This window comes from Sorex fumeus, unplaced genomic scaffold (genome assembly GCF_029834395.1).
Source record: "Sorex fumeus unplaced genomic scaffold, SorFum_2.1 ptg000009l, whole genome shotgun sequence".
Taxonomy (NCBI): domain Eukaryota; kingdom Metazoa; phylum Chordata; class Mammalia; order Eulipotyphla; family Soricidae; genus Sorex; species Sorex fumeus.
The window spans coordinates 14,742,064-14,761,699 of record NW_026606066.1 but is presented as its reverse complement, the minus strand read 5'-3'; the positions used below and the strand labels follow the sequence as shown (position 1 = coordinate 14,761,699).

At 35.6% G+C, this 19,636-nt stretch overlaps 1 protein-coding gene and 1 non-coding gene across 4 annotated transcripts in view; one reads left to right on the top strand and one right to left on the bottom strand.

The window, feature by feature from the left end:
- The window catches only part of IFIH1 (interferon induced with helicase C domain 1), a 67,898-nt gene extending 50,182 nt beyond the window's left edge, over window positions 1–17,716 (top strand). For 2 of the 3 annotated variants that reach the window (XM_056110268.1, XM_056110267.1), the window contains 7 exons: window positions 2,171–2,443; window positions 2,780–3,039; window positions 9,444–9,593; window positions 11,873–12,034; window positions 15,943–16,133; window positions 16,634–16,727; window positions 17,100–17,716. In XM_056110268.1, coding sequence (XP_055966243.1) covers window positions 2,171–2,443; window positions 2,780–3,039; window positions 9,444–9,593; window positions 11,873–12,034; window positions 15,943–16,133; window positions 16,634–16,727; window positions 17,100–17,279 — 1,310 coding nt within the window. In that variant the 3' untranslated portion in view covers window positions 17,280–17,716. Of the gene's footprint in view, window positions 1–2,170; window positions 2,444–2,779; window positions 3,040–9,443; window positions 9,594–11,872; window positions 12,035–15,942; window positions 16,134–16,633; window positions 16,728–17,099 lie in introns of those variants that run through there. The other variant, XM_056110269.1, reaches the window with a different exon arrangement.
- LOC130019863 (small nucleolar RNA U3) lies at window positions 13,853–14,066 on the bottom strand. The gene has a single exon (XR_008791921.1). It is a non-coding gene; the product is annotated as a small nucleolar RNA U3 (small nucleolar RNA).
- Window positions 17,717–19,636: the final 1,920 nt, after the last annotated feature.

Sequence of the window (19,636 nt, the reverse complement as noted above, 5' to 3'; positions counted from 1 at the left end):
GCTTTGCTTGAGTTCATCAGTTTTCCTGTTGTGCTACCTTTGGCTCATTGTTATGTACCTCTAAGTTCCACATATGAGAGAGATCATTCTATAACTATCCCTTTCTTTCTCACTGACTTCATTCAGTGTGATATCTTCTAGTTCCATCTATGTTGTTGCAAATTGCATGATTTTGGTTTTTCTTGGTGCTGCATAGTATCCCATTGTAAATATATATATATATACATATATATACATATATATATACACACATATATATATATACCACAACTTTTTGATTTATTCATTCGAAGTTGGGCATTTAGATTGTTTCCATATTTTGGCTATTATGCTCATTATGGCAATGAACAATGAATATATATATACACCTATGTTCATATGTATGAATTCACGGTCCTCCCGTTGTTCATCGATTTGCTCGAGCGGGCCCAGTAACGTCTCCATTGGAGACTTTGTTGTTACTGTGTTTGGCATATCGAATCCATCATGGGGAGCTTGCCAGGCTCTGCCGTGCGGGCGAGATCCTCTCGGTAGCTTGCCGGGCTCTTCGAGAGGGGTGGAGGAATCGAACTCGGGTCGGCCATATTGGCTGTGTGCAAGGCAAACACCCTATATATATTATATATACACCTATGTTCATATATATATATGAATTAATGATTTTGTGTTTTGAAGATAGATGCCAAGGAGTGGTATCTGTGCCATAATTTCTGATGACTATATGACTAATTTTCTAAAAAACTGAAAGTAAATATAGTATCAAACACAATGTTTATTTCTAAGCATGACAAAGATATGCAAGTACTAATTCCTTATCTAAGGAAGAAGACAGCAGTCCATCACTGTGCTATCTCCTCTCCTCTCCTCTCCTCTCCTCTCCTCTCCTCTCCTCTCCTCTCCTCTCCTCTCCTCTCCTCTCCTCTCCTCTCCTCTCCTCTCCTCTCCTCTCTTCTCCTGTCCTCTCTTTTTTCCTGTCCTCTTATCTCTCTTTTCTCTTCTCCTCTCATCTATTTTCTCTTCTCTCCTCTCCTCTCTTTTCTGTTTTCCCTCTTCTTTTTTCTCTTTTCCTCCCCTCCCTTCCCTCTCCTCCTCTCCTTTCCTCTCCCCTCCTCTCCTTTCCTCTCCCCTCCTCTCCTTTTCTCTCCCCTCCTCTCCTCTTCTCTTCTATCCTCTCCTCTTCAATCTATTTTCTATTCTCTTCTCATCTCCTCTCTTTTCTCTTCTAGCCTTTCCTCACCTCTCCTGCCCTATCCTTCCCCAGATCCTCCCCTCTACCCTACCTTTCACTTCCCTCCCCTCCTCTTTTGGGGCCACATCCGGCAGTGCTCAGAGACCACTTCCGGTGTACTCAGCAGTCTATATGCGATGCCAGGGATTCAATTCAGATAGATCATGTGCAAAACAAGCTCCCTATCTGATGTGCTATCTCTCTGATCCTCTAATGTGCTTTTCATGTCATTCATCATCATTATCATAAAACAATTCGTGTGTACTTAATGCAAGAACATAAGCAGAAAATCTAGGAGCTGGAAAAGCTTTCCCTTTTTGAAGCCCATGGCATGACTTGAGCTTTGCCTGTTTTAAAAAAAAAACAAGGGCCAGAGATATAATATAAGGATTAAGGCACTTGCCTTGCATGTAACCATCCAGGGTTCAGTACCCACCATTGCCAGAAGTAACCACTAAGCATAGATCCAGAAGTAGTCCTGAGCTCCTCTGTGTGTGACTCACCACCTCCCCAACCTTTACCCTTAAAAAAAAAAACCAGCAAGGTGTGCTCTTTCTAGAATCAGTACCCTAAACGTTTTTAATCTTTTTGGGATTACCAGCAGTAATCAAGACTTACTTCTGGTGGTACTCAGGGGATCATATGCAATCATGGAAATCAAACTGGGGTCAGCCTCAAATAAGGCGAGCACCTTAAATCTTGTTCCTCATTTTGGTTAATACACACACACACACATGCACACACACACACATTTACAAGACTGTAAACCCTTTTGTATTTTAAGGACACATTGTTACTATACCACATCTACCACCAAAGTGTCAATACCTTTCACCACCATTCATAGAACTCTTCTTGTTCATTCCTTGTCCACTACCCTCCACTTGCTTTGTTAATTTCCATTATGTGGTCGGCTAAAGATTTGTCTTATATTTTTTGTAGCTTCAAAGGAAGGAAATCGCAAAGACCGTGTTTGTGCAGAACATTTGAGAAAGTACAATGAGGCCCTTCAAATCAATGACACGATCCGAATGATTGATGCATATAATCACCTTGAAATTTTCTATAATGATGAGAAAAGAAAGAAGTATGCAGTTCAAGAAGATAATTGTGATAATAGTGATAGTGACAGTGTTGGTGATGGAAATGAGGATGATCAAAAGAAACCTTTGATACTGAGTGAGGCAGATGTATTTCTCATGAATTTATTTTTTGGTAAGAATACATATGATGTTTATTAATGGTCCCATGTAATAACTAACCTGAATCTGCTCTCAAGAGTGCTCCAAAAGACTCTCATAAAATATCATTTTGAGAGAAGAAATCCAACTCAATAGGAGTTATTTCTAATTGATTTGACTGTTTTTACTGTTACATAATCACAGTCAATCTTTGCTTACCTGTATCTTTCTATTTTTTTCATTTTTCAAAGTAATTGCATCAAATGTTATAGCACAAGATATAGTTGAGACCATCATAATCTCATTGCATAAAATCTTACACTATAATTATATGGATTACTTACTAATTTAACCCAATTATCTCTTAAAGAAAACCAGAGTATGTTGAAAAAACTGGCTGAAAATCCAGATCATGAAAATGAAAAGCTGACCAAATTAAGAAGCACTATAATGGAACAGTTTACAAAATCTGAAGAACCAGCACGAGGTATAATTTTTACAAAAACACGACAAAGTGCATATGCACTGTCTCAGTGGATTACTGAAAACAAGAAATTTTCAGAAGTGGGAGTCAAAGCCCACCATTTGATTGGAGCTGGGCACACCAGTGAATTCAAACCTATGACACAGGTATAAACATTCTTTGGGACTTCATTTATTTGTGTGCTATTGTGTGTGTGTTGTTATTGTGTGTGTGTGTGTTATGTGTGTGTTGTGTGTGTGAAGATATACACCCAGCAGTGCTCAGGAGCTACTCCTGGCTTTGTGCTCAGCGGTCACACCAGGTGGTGCTCGGGGTACCATAAGCTGTGCCAGGATATCAACCATTGTTGCAGCCACAGCTGTATGCAAGGCAAATGCCTGAATCTGTGCTTTTTCGGGCCATGGATTTCTTATGCTCTTATATTCTCTCATATCGCCCACAGGTAGCTTTACAAAATGAAACGCTCATTTTTGTTTCAGAGGTAAAAAAAGTACAACTTTAGTATTAACCAAATCTTTTTTTTTCCCTTTATTGTATTTTATTTTTTTTTTAAAGTTGTAGATTTACAATTTTTTGTGCTTTGGTTTCAATTATACAATGATCAGATACCCATCCCTCCACCAGTGCCCATTTTCCACCACCATGGATAATATCCCTCCCACCCCCATCCCCCCATCCCCCCTGTCTCTGTGGCAGGGCAATTCCCTGTGTTCTCTCTCTCCTTTTGGGTGTTGTGGTCTGCAAAAGAGGCATTGAGTGGCAAACATGTTCAGTCCATAGTCTACTTTCGACATGCATCTCCCCTCCTGGGAGGATCCTCCAAACATCCTTTATTTGGTGCTCCCTTCTCTATCTGAACTGCCCTTTCCTCTAGGATACCCGGCTGGCCTCTAAGTTATGGAGTAATCCTCCTGGTGCTGATCTCAGCTATTCTTGGGTATTAATCTCTTACTTTGTTACTTTATATCCCCCAGATGAATGCAATCTTTCTATGTCTATCCCTCTCTTTCTGACTCATTTCGCTTAGCATGATACTTTCCATATTGTACCACTTGTATGTAAATTTCATGACTTCATCTTTTCTAAGAGCTACATAGTACTCCATTGTGTAGATGTACCAAAGTTTCTTTAACCAGTCATCTGTTCTTGGGCACTCAGGTTTCTTCCAGTTTCTGGCTATTGTAAAGAGTGCTGCAATGAACAAACAAGTGCAGATGTCACTTCGACTATACATTTTTGCCTCTCTGGGATATATTCCCAGGAGTGGTATTGCTTAACCAAATCTTTTTATCTGATAAATTAAGCATTGCCATAGCAGTCATTTTCCCCCACATACACGAACTGCCAAATTTGAGATTCCTTTGCAAAAGTGATGGTCATTTAAACTTATTAACAAAATGGAAAGACTGTTAGGTTGTAATATTGAGTAGAAATCTCATCCTTACAAAACTTTTCATATCATTAGTAGAACTATGTAAAAGGTTTGAGTAGGATGAAATCTGTCATTGAACTTGGAATAATAAAGGTGATCTAAATTGATAGAAATTTGAGACAGATTTTTCTTTTTTTTAAAGTTCATTTGGGTTTCATTTTTATTTTATTTTCATTCACTTATTTCATGCATATTGGAAACACATTTGGGAAAGAAACAAAATGCATTTTAGACATTAAAACCATAGGTCAAATGGTGATAACCTAAAAAAAAGTGCTTCTCTGTAATTGTATGGATTCTTAACTTTGTTTTACAAAGGGCAGTTTAGTGAAACTGAACTACACTTTGTAAAACCAAATTTTCAGGCCAATGGAAAAAATTAAATGTGTGTTAGCATTTGCTAGAAAAAAGTGTTTGATATATTTCATTACAGTACTTAATATGATCTCTATGAATAATAATTATTTGTTTATTAAGATGACATTTGTACAGAGAGCTATAAATGTTTTTATTTCAGGTAAATTTTGAGGTAATACGCAACTGATTCACACCTACTACTAAAGTGTCAATATCCCTCTACCACTGTCTCTTTGACCCCTCCGTCTACCCTCATCCTTCTGTATCCTCAGTCATGTCATCAGAAGCTAAGACACTGTTTTCTAAAATGGGCCATATCACTTCTTGGAGTGGGGTTGGAAAGAAAGAGGTGGCAGTGAAAAGAGGGTAGCAGTGGGCTTTGGTACAATTTGAGGAACTTTCTCTTTGTTGGCTTAAAAATATAGATTTCCAAGAGGACATTGACTGATTATTTTCTCGGAAAAAAAGAGCAGTAGGCCAAATAACTTTGGCAGCCGCTAAAGCTTTGGAGGTTGAACATTGTGTATTTTCTTGTTTTGTTTCTCTGTATAAGACTTATGACTGAAATCATCCAAAACATTCATCAGACATTTCACTTAGCATGGCATCTTTCAGTTCCATACATGTACCAAAAGCAAGACTTTGTTCTTACACATAAGTAATATTTTATTTTGTATTTTTATCACAGCTTTATCTAATTATCTGTCATTGGACGCTTGAGTTTTCAGTCTTGCTATTTTTAGTTACACAATTAACATAGCTGTGCATACCAATTATCAAATTGTGTTCTTTTGTTAGATATCTAAGAGTGCAGTTTATGGATTGTATGGTAGCTATGTCTTTATGTTTTTGGTAAATCTCTATTCTCTTCTCCATGGAGGATGAATAGATTTATATTATCAAGAACAGTGAATTATGGTTTTATTCTCTTTCATATTCCTAGCAACACTTATTTCTAGCCTTTCTGATATTGGCCATTTTCATTGGCATGAGATAATATATCATTGTTGCTTTGAATTCCATTTCCCTGATGATAAGTAATAATGACATATTTTTTTCATGAGCCTGTTGGCCATATTTCCGTTTTTTGAAAAGTGTTTGCTCATAAATTCACCCATATGTTAATGGGTTTATTTTGTTGTTGAGTTTTGTGAGTGATTTTCATATTTTGGATGCTGCCCATTGAAAGGTGTGATGTGTAAAATTTTTCTCTCATTCAGTGAGAAGAATTTTTGTTTTAGTGAGTTTCTTTTGCAGTGCAGAATATTTTAAGATATTGAAGAAGTCACTATCTTGGGGTAATTTGTCTATTCATATATATACATATATATGTATGTCTGCAATATTCATTTGCATATTGCTAACCAGTTTTCCCAGCACCACTTATGAAAGAGGCTTTATACATCTTATGCTTATGTATGTTTTGTCATAAATTCACTGCCTATAAATCTGAGTATTTATTTCTGGGTTCCCAACTCTAGTTCTTTTACCCAAGAGTCTCTTTTTACTATAATACCACATTGTTTTGATAATTATAGCTTTATTATATGATTTAGTGTTAGGGAACACAGTGTATCCTATATACTTTTTCCCTAGCATGATTTTCACTATTTGAGGAGTTTTGTGATTCTATATAAATGTTAGCAATGTTTGTTGTATTTCCTTGAAGAAAGTCATTAAAATTATTTTATTTTTACCTCCAACCCTTACCATAAATAGATGCTGAATACTTTCAAAAGCTTTCTCTACAATATTTATATGATCATATGATTTATGTCCTACCTTTTGTTGAGGTGATATATACCACATTAATTGATTTGTATGTATTGATTCATCCTTATATCTCTGGAATAATTCTATTTTGTCAAAATGCATTATTTTTTTTACCGTGTTGCTGAATTTTATTGGTGGTAGCGTGTGTGTGTATGTGTGTGTTGGGGGGGGGGTGCTAGACCACACCTGGAGATGCTCAGAGGTTGCGCCAGGCTCTGTGCTTAGTGATCACTCCTGATCACTATATGTTTATCAGCTTTATTGGTCTGCAATTATATTTTGTGTGTGTGATGTATCTTTCTGCTTTGGGTGTCAGAATAATGGTGGTAGAAACTCTGGTGATAAGAAGAACCTCTATTTCTTAAAATTTTTCTAGAAGAAATTCAGAAGGATAAGTAATAGGTCATCTTTTAAGGTTTGGAAGAAGGAAATTAAAACTATCTGGACCTGGGATTTATTGTTGATTAGTATTTCATTTCCTTGCTTGTCCTTGACTGTTTTACTTTTCTTTTTCCTTCTAATTCATTTTTTTCAAGTGGAAGATTGTAAATTTCTTCTAAGTTATCCAATATACTGGCATTAAGTTGTTTATAATAGTTTTTTTATGATTCAATCCTTTGTATTTCCATGGTTCCAGTCACAATTTCTCTCTTTTAATTATTATGTTTATTAAGACTTTTTTTAACTAGCTGCTTGAAAATCTAATTTATTATTCAGAGAAACCAACTTTGGTTTCACTAATCTTCCCTATTATCTTTTAAATATCTGTTTCTTTCCATTCTGGTTTTTAATATTCTTTACCTTTTCAATTAGTTTCAGATTTAAATTATTACTTTTTTTGTTTATCATGATGTCAGCATTTATTTGAGTTTTTATTGTTTCTGATGTAGTTCAGAACTGTTATGACCTTCCCTCAATACTGCTTTTGCTGTGTTCCATACGTTCAGCAATTCACAGCTTCAGAGCTTCATTTTCATTTGTGGCCTGGAATTCTTTTTTTTTTTTTTAAATTTCCTTATTCACCCAGTAGTCTTCAATAGCATGTTATTTAGTGTCTACAAGTTTGTACATTTCACAGCTTTCTTTTAAAGGTTAATTTTTACCCTTGTAGCATTATGATCTGAAAAATATTTCATATGATATTGATCTTCATGAGTTGACATTTGTGTTGTGGTATGTACTCTATCATGGATGTTTGTTGTACACAAGGATGTATATTCAGCTTTGGGAGAATGAAGAACCTTGTATGTGTCTATTAAATCCCTGTCTGTAGTGATTGAGAATACACTGGTTACCTTGTTGTGGGAACTTGATTTCTTTTTTGTAATAACCAGTTTCCTTGACATGTTTCTGTTTGTTCTATTTTTCTGGAAGCCCCTATGCAAAACTGAGGTTCTGCCTCACAGCCTCTGAGTTAATCCTTAGAAAAAATATATTCTGTCATTTTGATCCTTTTGAAAGTTTTCATTATAAAATTTATTGATATAATGCTTTATTTTACCTCAGTAGAAAGATGCAAGTTGAAAGACAGATAGAATATATGTTTCCAAATTACTCTTTGCTCCTTAATTTAAACCTTGAAGATTGCATGACAAAATACAGAACATAACCCTTACTACAGGCTTACCTTGTAAACTGAGGAGGACTTAGTAAAAATATGGAAAGAGGCATTTACTTGCTTTGATTCGGGTATCTGAAACTCTGGAATTTTCATTATTAAAGCTATTCTTCTGAAACAAGGCACCAGCACCTTCTGTTAAAATCAAGGGAATGTATGCTTTTAATCTGTGGATGTAAATGAAGAGATAGAAAATATCAGTGAGCACTGAAGGAGGGACTGAAGTGGGATTCTCCCTAGGATAGGAGTTATATAGAGCACATTCTACCTCTGAGAAGAAAGGAAGGAGATAAAGCACACTATCAGTCTGACATGCTTATTTTTGTATTTTGTGGGGGGAGAGATAGTGTGAAGATGCACCACAAGGTCATTGAACCAACAGCTTTGATGAGAGTGGCATTAGGAAAAGGAAACCTCACTTCATGGTCTAGGCCTGTACTTACCCATTTTTCTGGTGCAAGGATCAGAGTGCATATTATATGGTAATTTCTTTACTTAAGTAAGCTTTCAAAAGTCTTTCTGTTTCATGTAAATATAGCGATTTAATTATTCTTTTTAAGAACTTATTATTTCCTTTTTGTAATATCATCACTTTTAACTGATTATATACATATGTAAACATATTTTTGTTTGCATATAATATATATAACTGATCATATGTTTATATAATACATATAATTGATCATATATAAACATATATATCTATATAAGTTTAAATTTATAAATGTAAAAATATGTTTATATATTAAAAACTTTCAAAATTAGTATAAAACATACTGTCATCCTCTAGAATTTCAGAATTCTATTTCCCTTTTCTGGAGGCAAACAAATTGTTTGACTATTTCACATATCCTTTCAGGAATATTCCATAGTTCTTCCTTGAATTTCACTTAAAATAACTAAATACATTACATAGTGTTTATTTTTCTGTAACAAAATTCAGTAATCTTTAAAAATGTCATTGCATCTTATTCTCTGAATATTAAAAATTCAGCCGTTAATGCAGTGAAAAAAATAAAGTCTATTTTAGTTTTTTATTACCTAATCCTCTTTGAACCAAAATCATATCCTCTTTTCTTCCTCCCAAGTCATCCATCAATTAATTTTCTTGGCATAAGTGATGGTCTTCCCACCTCCAGACTGAAGGCTAGAAATATTTTTGTTATTGTGTGGTAATCCCAGATTGGAAATCAAATGTTGTCTCACCATAATGTCTTTGTTCATTGCCAAAAACAGATGGCAGCAAATCCATGTATGAGCTAATCCTTTGATTTACACTGACCATTTGCAATTTATTATTTCTTCTCCTAATTAGAAGATTTTAATGTGTTTAGCATCACAAAATTTAATTTATTAAAATGTTTCTACAGAATGAACAAAGAGATGTCATTAGTAAATTCCGCACAGGAAAAATAAATCTGCTTATCGCTACCACAGTGGCAGAAGAAGGTCTGGATATCAAAGAATGCAATATTGTTATCCGGTATGGTCTCGTCACTAATGAAATAGCCATGGTGCAGGTACACTCAGATTCTTTTAGTATTTTATTTTTTTCTTGGAATCTGAAAAAGTTGTTTTCCTTTTTTCTCTTTTTTTTGTTTGTTCATTTATTTGGGCTTCACTTGGCAATGCTGGAAAGGGAATACTCCTGACTTTGTGCCTTAAGCTAATTATTTCTTGTTAACAAAATATCAAAAATATCCCTTTAGTTTTAAAAATATGCTTTCCAAGTAAAAGAGCCATCTTGAAGAAATACTAATTATAATCACTAAATTTATCACTAAATGGCTATGTTGTTATTGTTCTTTGGTTTTGGTTTTGGTTTTTGAACCATGTATAGTGGTTCAAACTTTTGGAACTTTTACTTAGGCATCATTTCTAGTGGTGCTTTGGGGACCAGGGATCCACCACCGTATCTGATATGCCAGAGATCAAACCAGGATCTACCACATGCTAAATAAAGTGCTAAATAAATAATAAATCCTAAACCCCTGTACTATCTCTCTCGTGTCCTTTTGTAATTTTAAACAACTTTTGTTGCTTTGCTGTCTACTGATACTTGAAGAAACACCACTTTGACCCCATCGTATAAATGTCAAAAGATCTTCTGGTATTTCTGTAAGCTCTAACTGGACCAGTTGGAGCACAGTGTTTGATGTTGTCTGAAAAATAATTTACCCAAACTTCAGGGAACCCTGCAGTTTCTCCCATACAATGTAAAGTTTTCTATTCCCCCCCCCATATTTTCTATAATGTAATTTTAGGGGTGGAGAGAGACTGATAAGTGCAAGAAGAGAAAAATAGAGCACAGGGCTAGAGCAATAACACAGCAGGTAGAGCATTTGCTTTGCATGCGAACGACCCAGATTTGATTCCCAGCATCCCATATGGTCCCCTGAGCACTGCCAGGAGTAATTCCTGAGTGCAAAGCCAGGAGTAACCCCTGTGCATCACCAGGTGTGACCGACCCTCCTTCCCAAAAAAGAAAAATAGTGCTATATCATATTTCATTTAACTTCACTTTTTCCTCATGCTATGTTCAGAGATTTTGTATATTGATTATTAGATAATACACTTTTTATAGAATTGACTAAAAAGTGTCTTTGATTTGATGTGTGGCCATACCCAGTGGTGCTCAGAGCTTACTCCAGGCTCTGTGCTCAGAGTTTCCTCCTGGCAGGTCTCAGGGGACTATATGGGGTGCCAGGGATTGAACACAGCTGGACTATGTACAAGGCAAGCATCTTTCTCACTGTATTATATCTCCAGTCCCAAAGGTGTTTTTTGTTATTGTTGCTTGTTTGTTTGTTTTTAATTTTATTGAATCACCGTGAGATAGTTGCAAGCTTTCATGTTTGGGTTACAATCACAGAATGATCAAACACCCATTCAAAAGTGTTTTTTAAAATACTTAAATAGTGTTCCTCAATGTCAGATAAACCAAGGAATACTTTAACCAGACTGTCACCAAATTCAGAAGTAAGTTGTTTTTTAGAAGTTAATTTGTTTATTAGAATATATTTTCTTGAAAAACATAATATAATTGGTAGATTCCTGGATTAAGCCATAAAATTTTATGTTAGTCACAATGTGCCCAATTAGCTGTAGCGATAGCACAGCGGTAGGGCGTTCGCCTTATAAGCGGCCAACATGGCCGACCCGAGTTCGATTCCTCCGCCCCTCTTGGAGAGCCCGGCAAGCTACCAAGAGTATTTGATATGCCAAACACAGTAACAACAAAGTCTCCAATGGAGACGTTACTGGGCCGCTCGAGCAAATCGACGATCAACGGGAGGGCCTTTACCTTTACCTTTTATCACTTTTATGAAAAGAACTACAGAAATACTATGTTGAACTTATTTTCTCAAGAAAATAGACTCAAAATTCAAAATATACTGTTCAAGACAAGTACTCTTCCTCAGCCCTGGTTTGAAGGTCAGATTCCCTTTCTCCCCATTCATCCTTCCTTCCAAGCAGACAGTGGGACTCTCCAGTATAAGTTACTGTGATGACTCCAAGGCTCCTCAAGCCCATGAGTGAGCAGGTTTAGGGACAAAAATGCAGGATGGTGATTAACATTGGGATCTTTGAAAACTAACTGTCATCATTCTAGAACATTGTTTCTGCATTAAAGTGAAATTTGAATTTCAAATAGTCAACCTATGAAAGATTGAGTGATCAAACTTTACTGAGAATAGCAAGTTCCCTGAATGGATGGGACACTGGGCAGCAAATTCCCTATGGCTACATTCACAACATGGACACAGGTCTTCATTGACTTGATTACTTTATTTCTCAGGCCCGTGGTAGAGCCAGAGCTGATGAGAGCACCTACGTACTGGTTGCCCCGAGTGGGTCAGGAGTTGTTGAACGTGAGACAGTTAATAACTTCCGAGAGCAAATGATGTATAAAGCCATGGATCGTGTTCAAAATATGAAACCAGAGGAGTATACTCGTAAGGTATTATTTTTGGTCTTCTCTAATGTTAGTTTTCACATTTAAATGGATGTATGTGGTTGTCACTGATATCTTTGTGGCTTAGTATCCAGACAGAAATTGTGCTGAATTACAAGTTCCAGTTTGATGAGCTGTGCTTTGAAAAGACTCACATATGAAGAACCAAGTCCACGGTGGCAGAAATTATCAGCCATTCCAGTGGAACAAACCACAAACTTTATTATTTTTTTAATTTAATTTTTATTAGTGAAACACCATGAGGTACAGTTGTAGACTTACAAACTTTCGTGCTTGGATTTCAGTTATACAATGATCCATCCCATCCCTCCACCAGTGCCCATTCTCCATCACCAATAATCCCAGTATCCCTCCCCACCTCCAACCAATTCCCTCCCACCTTGCCCCGCCTCTGTGGCAGGGCATTCCCTTTTGCTCTCTCTCTTCTTTAGGATGTTGTGAACAAATCACAAACTTTAATAATACATGTTTAAGCCTTCCCTACCTCAGAAATCCTAGTGCAACTCACCCACTCAACACAACCTGGTGATCTTAATTTCATCCAAACTCTTTGTATTATTACATTTCTATGAATATATTTTTAAATACTAGAAATAATTATGAAACACAATCTGCTTACTGTATGTCAGGTAAGTTCTAGAAACAGAACATGGTGGCAGACAACACAAAGAGGCCTAGAGATAATAGTTTTAGGAAAGCTGTTGCATGAGGCTTATATTTTGATATGTACATAGTAAAATTTGAGGAGGACAAAATATATAGAAATAGACTCATATAGTCATAAGTACTGGTGAATTCAAAGTGGGCAATAAGAAGCAAGTCACTAAATTAGTACTTTAAGTTGGATGGTTGAGGAAGTGACAAGAAAAGTGAATCTGAAAAATAAGAAAATACATATTATGCCAGCTAGCTGCATCTGAGTTTAGTCATTTTAGTTGTGAGAGCAATACAGTGAAGAGTGTATATTCTGCAATATTTCAGGAAATCCCCCATACCACTGAATTAAAGACTGTAACTACTATAATAGCAAACAATCCATTTAGAATAAAATTCACACCCTTGCATATGGGTGTGAATGTTAGTTTCTTAACATTGGAATTGGCTCTACCCTAAATAGAGTTTCACGAAAGGGATGCTTTCAAGTTGGTGTGCATTGCTGTAACCAACTCCAAGGTTTCCTGGCCAGGTTTCTATACAAAATTATATTTTAAAACCCCTTTAAATTTGACAAACCAGACATTTTCTAGTGTCAAACCAAATATTTATGGTAAAACAATGACACCGGAAAATTGTCTTACATTTGATATCCTAAATGAATAATTCAAGTGAACCTTTTCAAAGAATCATTTCAAAATTAGTTGTTTTGGGTAAACTCTAGGATAATCCTTAAGTTTTTAAGTCAAATTTTCTTAGGTAATCCTTTGAACAAGGCAGTCTTTTTCAGGTAGGGACAGAGGGGTGAGGGTTGGAGGTTCCAATAGTGGACTATGTTTTAAGGTCTCCTTTGGATAAAAAAAAAAAAAACGCTTTCCTAAAACTGCTCCATGTTGACAAACACAAAGCCAGGGTGGTAATAATGTTGGTCACATGCCAACACTATACTGCTCAAACCTCTCAGTCAACATTATTATTGGCTCATGACACTCCTCTCTTTTGTCTGAGTATCCTTTCATAGCACAATGTTCAGACAGCACTAAAAATGGTGAGAGTGACCCTAAGAGTGGTATAGTTTCCATGTCAGATACAGAAATTAGAGATAACTAAAATCTTTTATTTATTTATTTTTTTTAAATAATGATCGGAGCCACTCAGTCTGTATCCTCTCCCTCCCCCTCTTCTTAGGGAAAAAGAAGAATGATTGTTCATGGTAAAAGACATTTGCAAAAGCAACACCTAGAACTGGCTTCCTGTGAAAAAGAGGATGCTCTGGTTCTCCTCGTAGTTTTGGGTGCTCTACACAATCAGAGAAATCGCTTTAGTAATAAACTATATAAATGATTCTTGGAAGTATAGTCTTCTAAATAAAACTTCCTAAATAAAATCCAATCTCTAGTGAGACGTTAAAGATCATAAATATTTTCCCTGGCTTTAACCCAACAAGTTTTTCCTAAATTATTACATTGTACTTGTACCTTAGACTGATTATGGCCGTGTTTTCAATGTATTTTTATGATTGTATTAATTTATTGCTTTTTATACTTCTAGTATTTGTATAACTCTTACTGTTTCAGAACTATTATTTTAGTTTGTGATATCCTGCTTACATTTCCGTTTACTAGCTTGATTTTTTTTCAATTTTTTTCTTCACACTCAGATATTTCTTAATTGCCCACTTGTTTATGATTCTATGCCAAATCATCTATTAATCAGCTAACTGAACCATAATTATCTTATACGAACAACCTAATTAAGTTTTTAATTAATAGAATATTATATTGTTATAATTTACACAAGAAATTAATCTTTATATTTGTCTTACCAAACTGTTGTGTCACCCACAAGCTTATTTACAAAGTTCATTGTTTTTCTGTGTTAAATATGACATCATATAGTCAAGGCTTAAAACTGATGAGAGAGTTAAGAAGTAGGGCCTATCAATTTCATTTATTGGCAGTGATTGAAAAACATAATCCCTAGATTTTAAGGAAATCAAAGGTCTTTTCCACAATTTAATATAAATTTGTTAAATTTGGTGTTTTATTGGCCACACTCAGTAGTGCTTAGTACTCTTGACTCTGTGTTCAGGGATCACTCTTGTCAGGTCTTGGGGGATCATATGGAGTGCTGGGGATCAAATTTAGGCTAGTTAGGTGCAAGGCAAGATACCTCCTTGCTGTACTATCTCTCCAGCCCTGACAGGTTCAGCTGGAAGATGAATAACTTAAGAATGTCCCTTGCTGACATATTGTATAGGTGTGAGCACCAGCCATTTCTATCTCGTTTCATACTTCTCAAAAATTCACGTGCTCATTCTAAGAAAAAGAGAGGAAGAAAAAGTAAGAGTTAGATATAAGTAGATAGATATTTCACTCTATTTGCTTACTTATGACATATATATGATATTTAAGAAAATTTTCTGAAATTCCACTGAACACTTTTTACATTTTATTGGTCCCTGGTCTACACATGTACTTATTTACCTAGTATATTTCCACCCAAAATAAAATTGTAATTCTTTTCCTGGTAGAACTTTAAACTGGGTAAAAAGTTAGTGGTTTCTGCCACAAATATGTAAAGGGAAAAATGAACTAAAATAGTGAAGGGTCAGTAAATTATAACTTATGAAGAAAAATTAAAGAAGCTAAGCACTTATTATAAATGTCAGACCTCTATGATTGATGTAATAATGGTTCAGTTCTTTTAAAGAGAGTTCATGTAGAAGAAAGGTGAGACTTGTTTTTGAGTCAGAATTTAAATAAATGGGGAGGAGTTTAGGAGATTTTGTTTTGTTTGTTTTGGGGCTGGGGGACATACCCAGAAGTACTCAGGGCTTACTCCTGGATGTACTCTCGGGGATCATTCCTGATGCTGCTCAGGGAGCCAGACTGAGTGCTGAGGGAAGAACCTGAGTAACCCATGTGAAAAGCAAATGTCCCATCAATTATAATATTGCTTTAGCCCCAAGAAGGAGATATTTTGTTGAAAATCAACAAGAACTTTCTCAAAATAGAACTTTTATAAACTTGAATGGGCTCTTTGTTAAATACCTGTACAGGCCACATTTCCATTACTATACAAGATAACATATTCGATTATTTAAGGACTGTTGTCTTATTGTTATTTCTAGAGGTAGGCCAAATACATATTTTCATAGCTAGTCTTTCTGAATTCCAAGAGATTTATTTCATCCCTGAAGTGAGTAGGGAAAAATCAACAATCTTTTCTCTGTGCAGATTTTGGAGTTACAGATGCAGAGTATAATGGAGAAGAAAATGAAAATCAGAAAAAATATTTCAAAACAATATAAGGGTAACCCATCATTAATAAAATTTCTCTGCAAAAACTGCAGTGTGCTTGCCTGCTCTGGGGATGCTATCCATGTAATTGAGAAGATGCACCATGTCAATATGACACAAGAATTCAAGTAAGTCTAGGAAAACTCAATTTTAAGTAGCTTTTAAAGAGTGAAGCAGTGTGTTATAAAGGTCCTTCCAAAACAGTAAAATTAAGATGCATTATTTTTCAGAAATTTTTCTTCTTAAGTCCCCAAATTATATTCCGTTCACATATCAAATTCTTAGATATACTTCAAGTGGGGGGGATGGGGAGACACATATAAGACCCCAAATCATTTTCATTTAAGGCACAAAAGTTAGTATGTGCTCATATTTGTTTTCAGTCTTTTGAACAATTTAAGCCTAATTAAAGTAATCAGCAGACTGGGAACAGGTCCCAAAGTGCAACATATCCTTTGGGAGATGTGTTTTAGAGAGGAAGCACAACACTGCCTGGTAACTGAGAGGAGTGAGAAGAAGAGAAAGAATGGGATATAGGATAACTCCTGTTCAGAAGAATATTCATGCTGCAAATGTATCATGGTCTGTTATGAACTCTCAAGGATGATTCTTACTCTGATAATTTTAGGAACCTCTACACTGTCATAGAAAACAAAGCACTAAAAGAAAAGTTTGCTGACTATCAAACAAATGGCGAGATTATTTGCAAACAGTGTGGCCAAGTGAGTAAATTGTGTGAGAGTGCTTTGTGGGGAAGGGGGGGAAGGGGGAAAAGAAAAATTTTATCAAATAGTAATGTGTAACTTTCAAATAAACTTTAAGTTTTATTTATTTATTTATTTATTTATTTATTGCTTTTTGGGTCACACCTGGCAATGCACAGGGGTTACTCCTGGCTCTACACTCAGGAATTACCCCTGGCAGTGCTCAGGGGACCATATGGGATGCTGGGAATCGAACCCGGGTTGACTGCATGCAAGGCAAACACCCTACCCACTGTGTTATTGCTCTAGCCCCCAAAACTTTAAGTTTTAAATTACTTTTAAATTGACTTTTAAATTAACTTTATTTTTTGTCCTTCTTTTGTTTTCTAGGCTTGGGGAACGATGATGGTGCACAAAGGCTTAGATTTGCCTTGTCTCAAGATAAGGAATTTTGTAGTATTTTTCAAACATGATTTATCAAAGAAACAATACAAAAAATGGGTAGAATTACATATCCGATTTCCTGATCTCGACTATTCAGAATATTGTTCAATTAGTGATGAGGATTGACATTTAAATCAAATCTCTCTTAAAACATCAGAAATTTAGCATTTTTCATGATTTTGATTAATATTCTCATACTACAGAATTTATGTCAGAGTTAATAAAAGTATTGCAATTCTCCCTTGAACTGTGTTGAGGAAGACAATATGTTATCTTTTTGATACCCAGCTTGTTAGTGGGAAAGAGTGAAAAGTCTACCAATAATATTCAGTAGAGTGGAGCATCATAATGCTTCAGAAGTAATGGAGAAAAAAAGTTGAGTATACAAAAGAATCCCAGATTCTAATCTCAGTATTATCATTCATTTCACAATAATGCAAGTCCGTTCATCTTTCTGAATGAGCCTCTTACTACATTAAATGGTTATAGTATTATGTACCTGCTTTTGTTTTTATTAGTTTTTTGTTGCTATTTAACAAATGATCACAAACTTTTTTTTTAAAATAGCACCCACTATTTCTTGCATGGATTCTGGAGCAGAATCGTCTACTAAGGGTTTTAGAGGATTAAAATAAAGGTATTAGCCAAATGATGTTCTAATCTGAATGCACCGGGGAAGGGATCACTTTTAAACTTTTCCAGGTTGTTGGCAGAATTTGTTTCCCTGCAGCTGTATGAAAAAGATTTTTGTTTTTTTTGCTGGCTGTCCACTGAGGATTAAGCTAGCTTTTAGGGTTGCCCTTAACATATGCTATAAACGAACTTGCAGGCTCTTTCATAGCACAGCTGTGTGCATCTTCAATTCCGCAAAAAAAAAAAAAAAATCTCTTTCTTGTTTTAAATATAATCACAGGAGTTACTGTGCCAATATTATTCATGGATCTTGCCTACACCCAAGGTGAGGGGATTTTTCAGGGAATTTACATAGGAAGGCAGAGATGAGAGCCTCCTTTTATAGAAAATAATACTACCTCAAGATACTTGCAGCAACAGTGTCTTGATCCAAACTAATATTAACACCTGTAAGTTTATCTGTTTTGGTGGAGATTTCAGGGTTCACATAGGGTTTAGAGGGCCCAGGTGCTGTATGTTATTAGAGAACAACGAAAATCTCTGTTGCCTAGCCCCAGGCAGAAGAGTAACCTTCCTGTGACATTTCCAGTGTTTCTGAGCTAGCTTAAATCATCTGGAGATGTTCATGACCCATCAATAGAGATAATTCTCCTATTATAACAGCAGCCTTTTGGGGCATGGAAAAGTGGCATGATTGAGATACAGCCCAGTTGACCTTCTCAACCCTATCTTGTCCAGTCTCACGGATGACTGCTCCACGGAAGCAGTTCCCTACTGAACTTAAGAGAAACAAAACATTGGAAAGAGTGGAAAGAAATTTCTTCTGTGGTTTTGATAAGTTAAATCAATTAGATCTAGCAGGAGCATTGAGTGTTTTCTTGAGAAGACCTAAGTAAAAATGAATATTAACCAATCAGAGTTCTTGGGAATGCAAGAGAGCAAAGAAAGATTGTCCTTTTCTTAAGATGCTTTTCAAAACCCTAGCTCACTCCATTTAATATACTGTTATCTTCTTTTTTTAATATACTGTTATCTTCTACACAACATTTTGGATACCATGCAAGAAACTCTTTATATTAAATTTCTAAATGTACTTCTGCAATGTATATACACTATTTTTGAGGTGTCAACAAATCTCTGTTTTGTTTTTCATTGATGTTTTCCCAGTGAATACATTTTTCAGTACATAAATATTTTAGGAGCTGGAGAGGTAGTACAGCAGTCAGGGCACTTGCCTTGTATGTGGCAGACCCAAGTTCAATGTCCAACATTACATATAATCCCCTGACCACCACCAGACACAGCCCGATTGACCTTCTGACCTCCAATTTCTAAGTGGAGAACCAGAACTTTTCCCTGAGCATTTCCAGGTGTGGCCCCAAAACAAAACAAATGTGTTGTTTCTACTTAAAAAAATTAGATGTATGTTTCAAATGGCTTATACTCAACCTATGTTAGTACATAAAAACTCAAAATCTGGAGGTGTAAACAAAGGTAGTTCCTGCCTAGTGGGGACACTATACAGGCCTCAGAATTGGTAAACTGGCTATAGTCAAGTAACTAAAGGCAGGTTCCAGAGATCTGAAAGTGCCAGGGTGTTCGAGAACATCAATCATTTCTAAGCCACCTGTACAAACCTTTGGGATAAGAAATAAAAGTTTTGTGGCTGTTGCTGTTTTACCAAAGTCTGAGACCATTTCAGATCATGTAAAATCAAAATATAATAATTTACAGTTTATGTAAATTATATAATAATATATATTATTTACATAATATACATAAATTTACAAAATATAATAATTTACAGTAAATATCTTGATTGAAAGCCTTGTGGCAACAAAAATGGACAA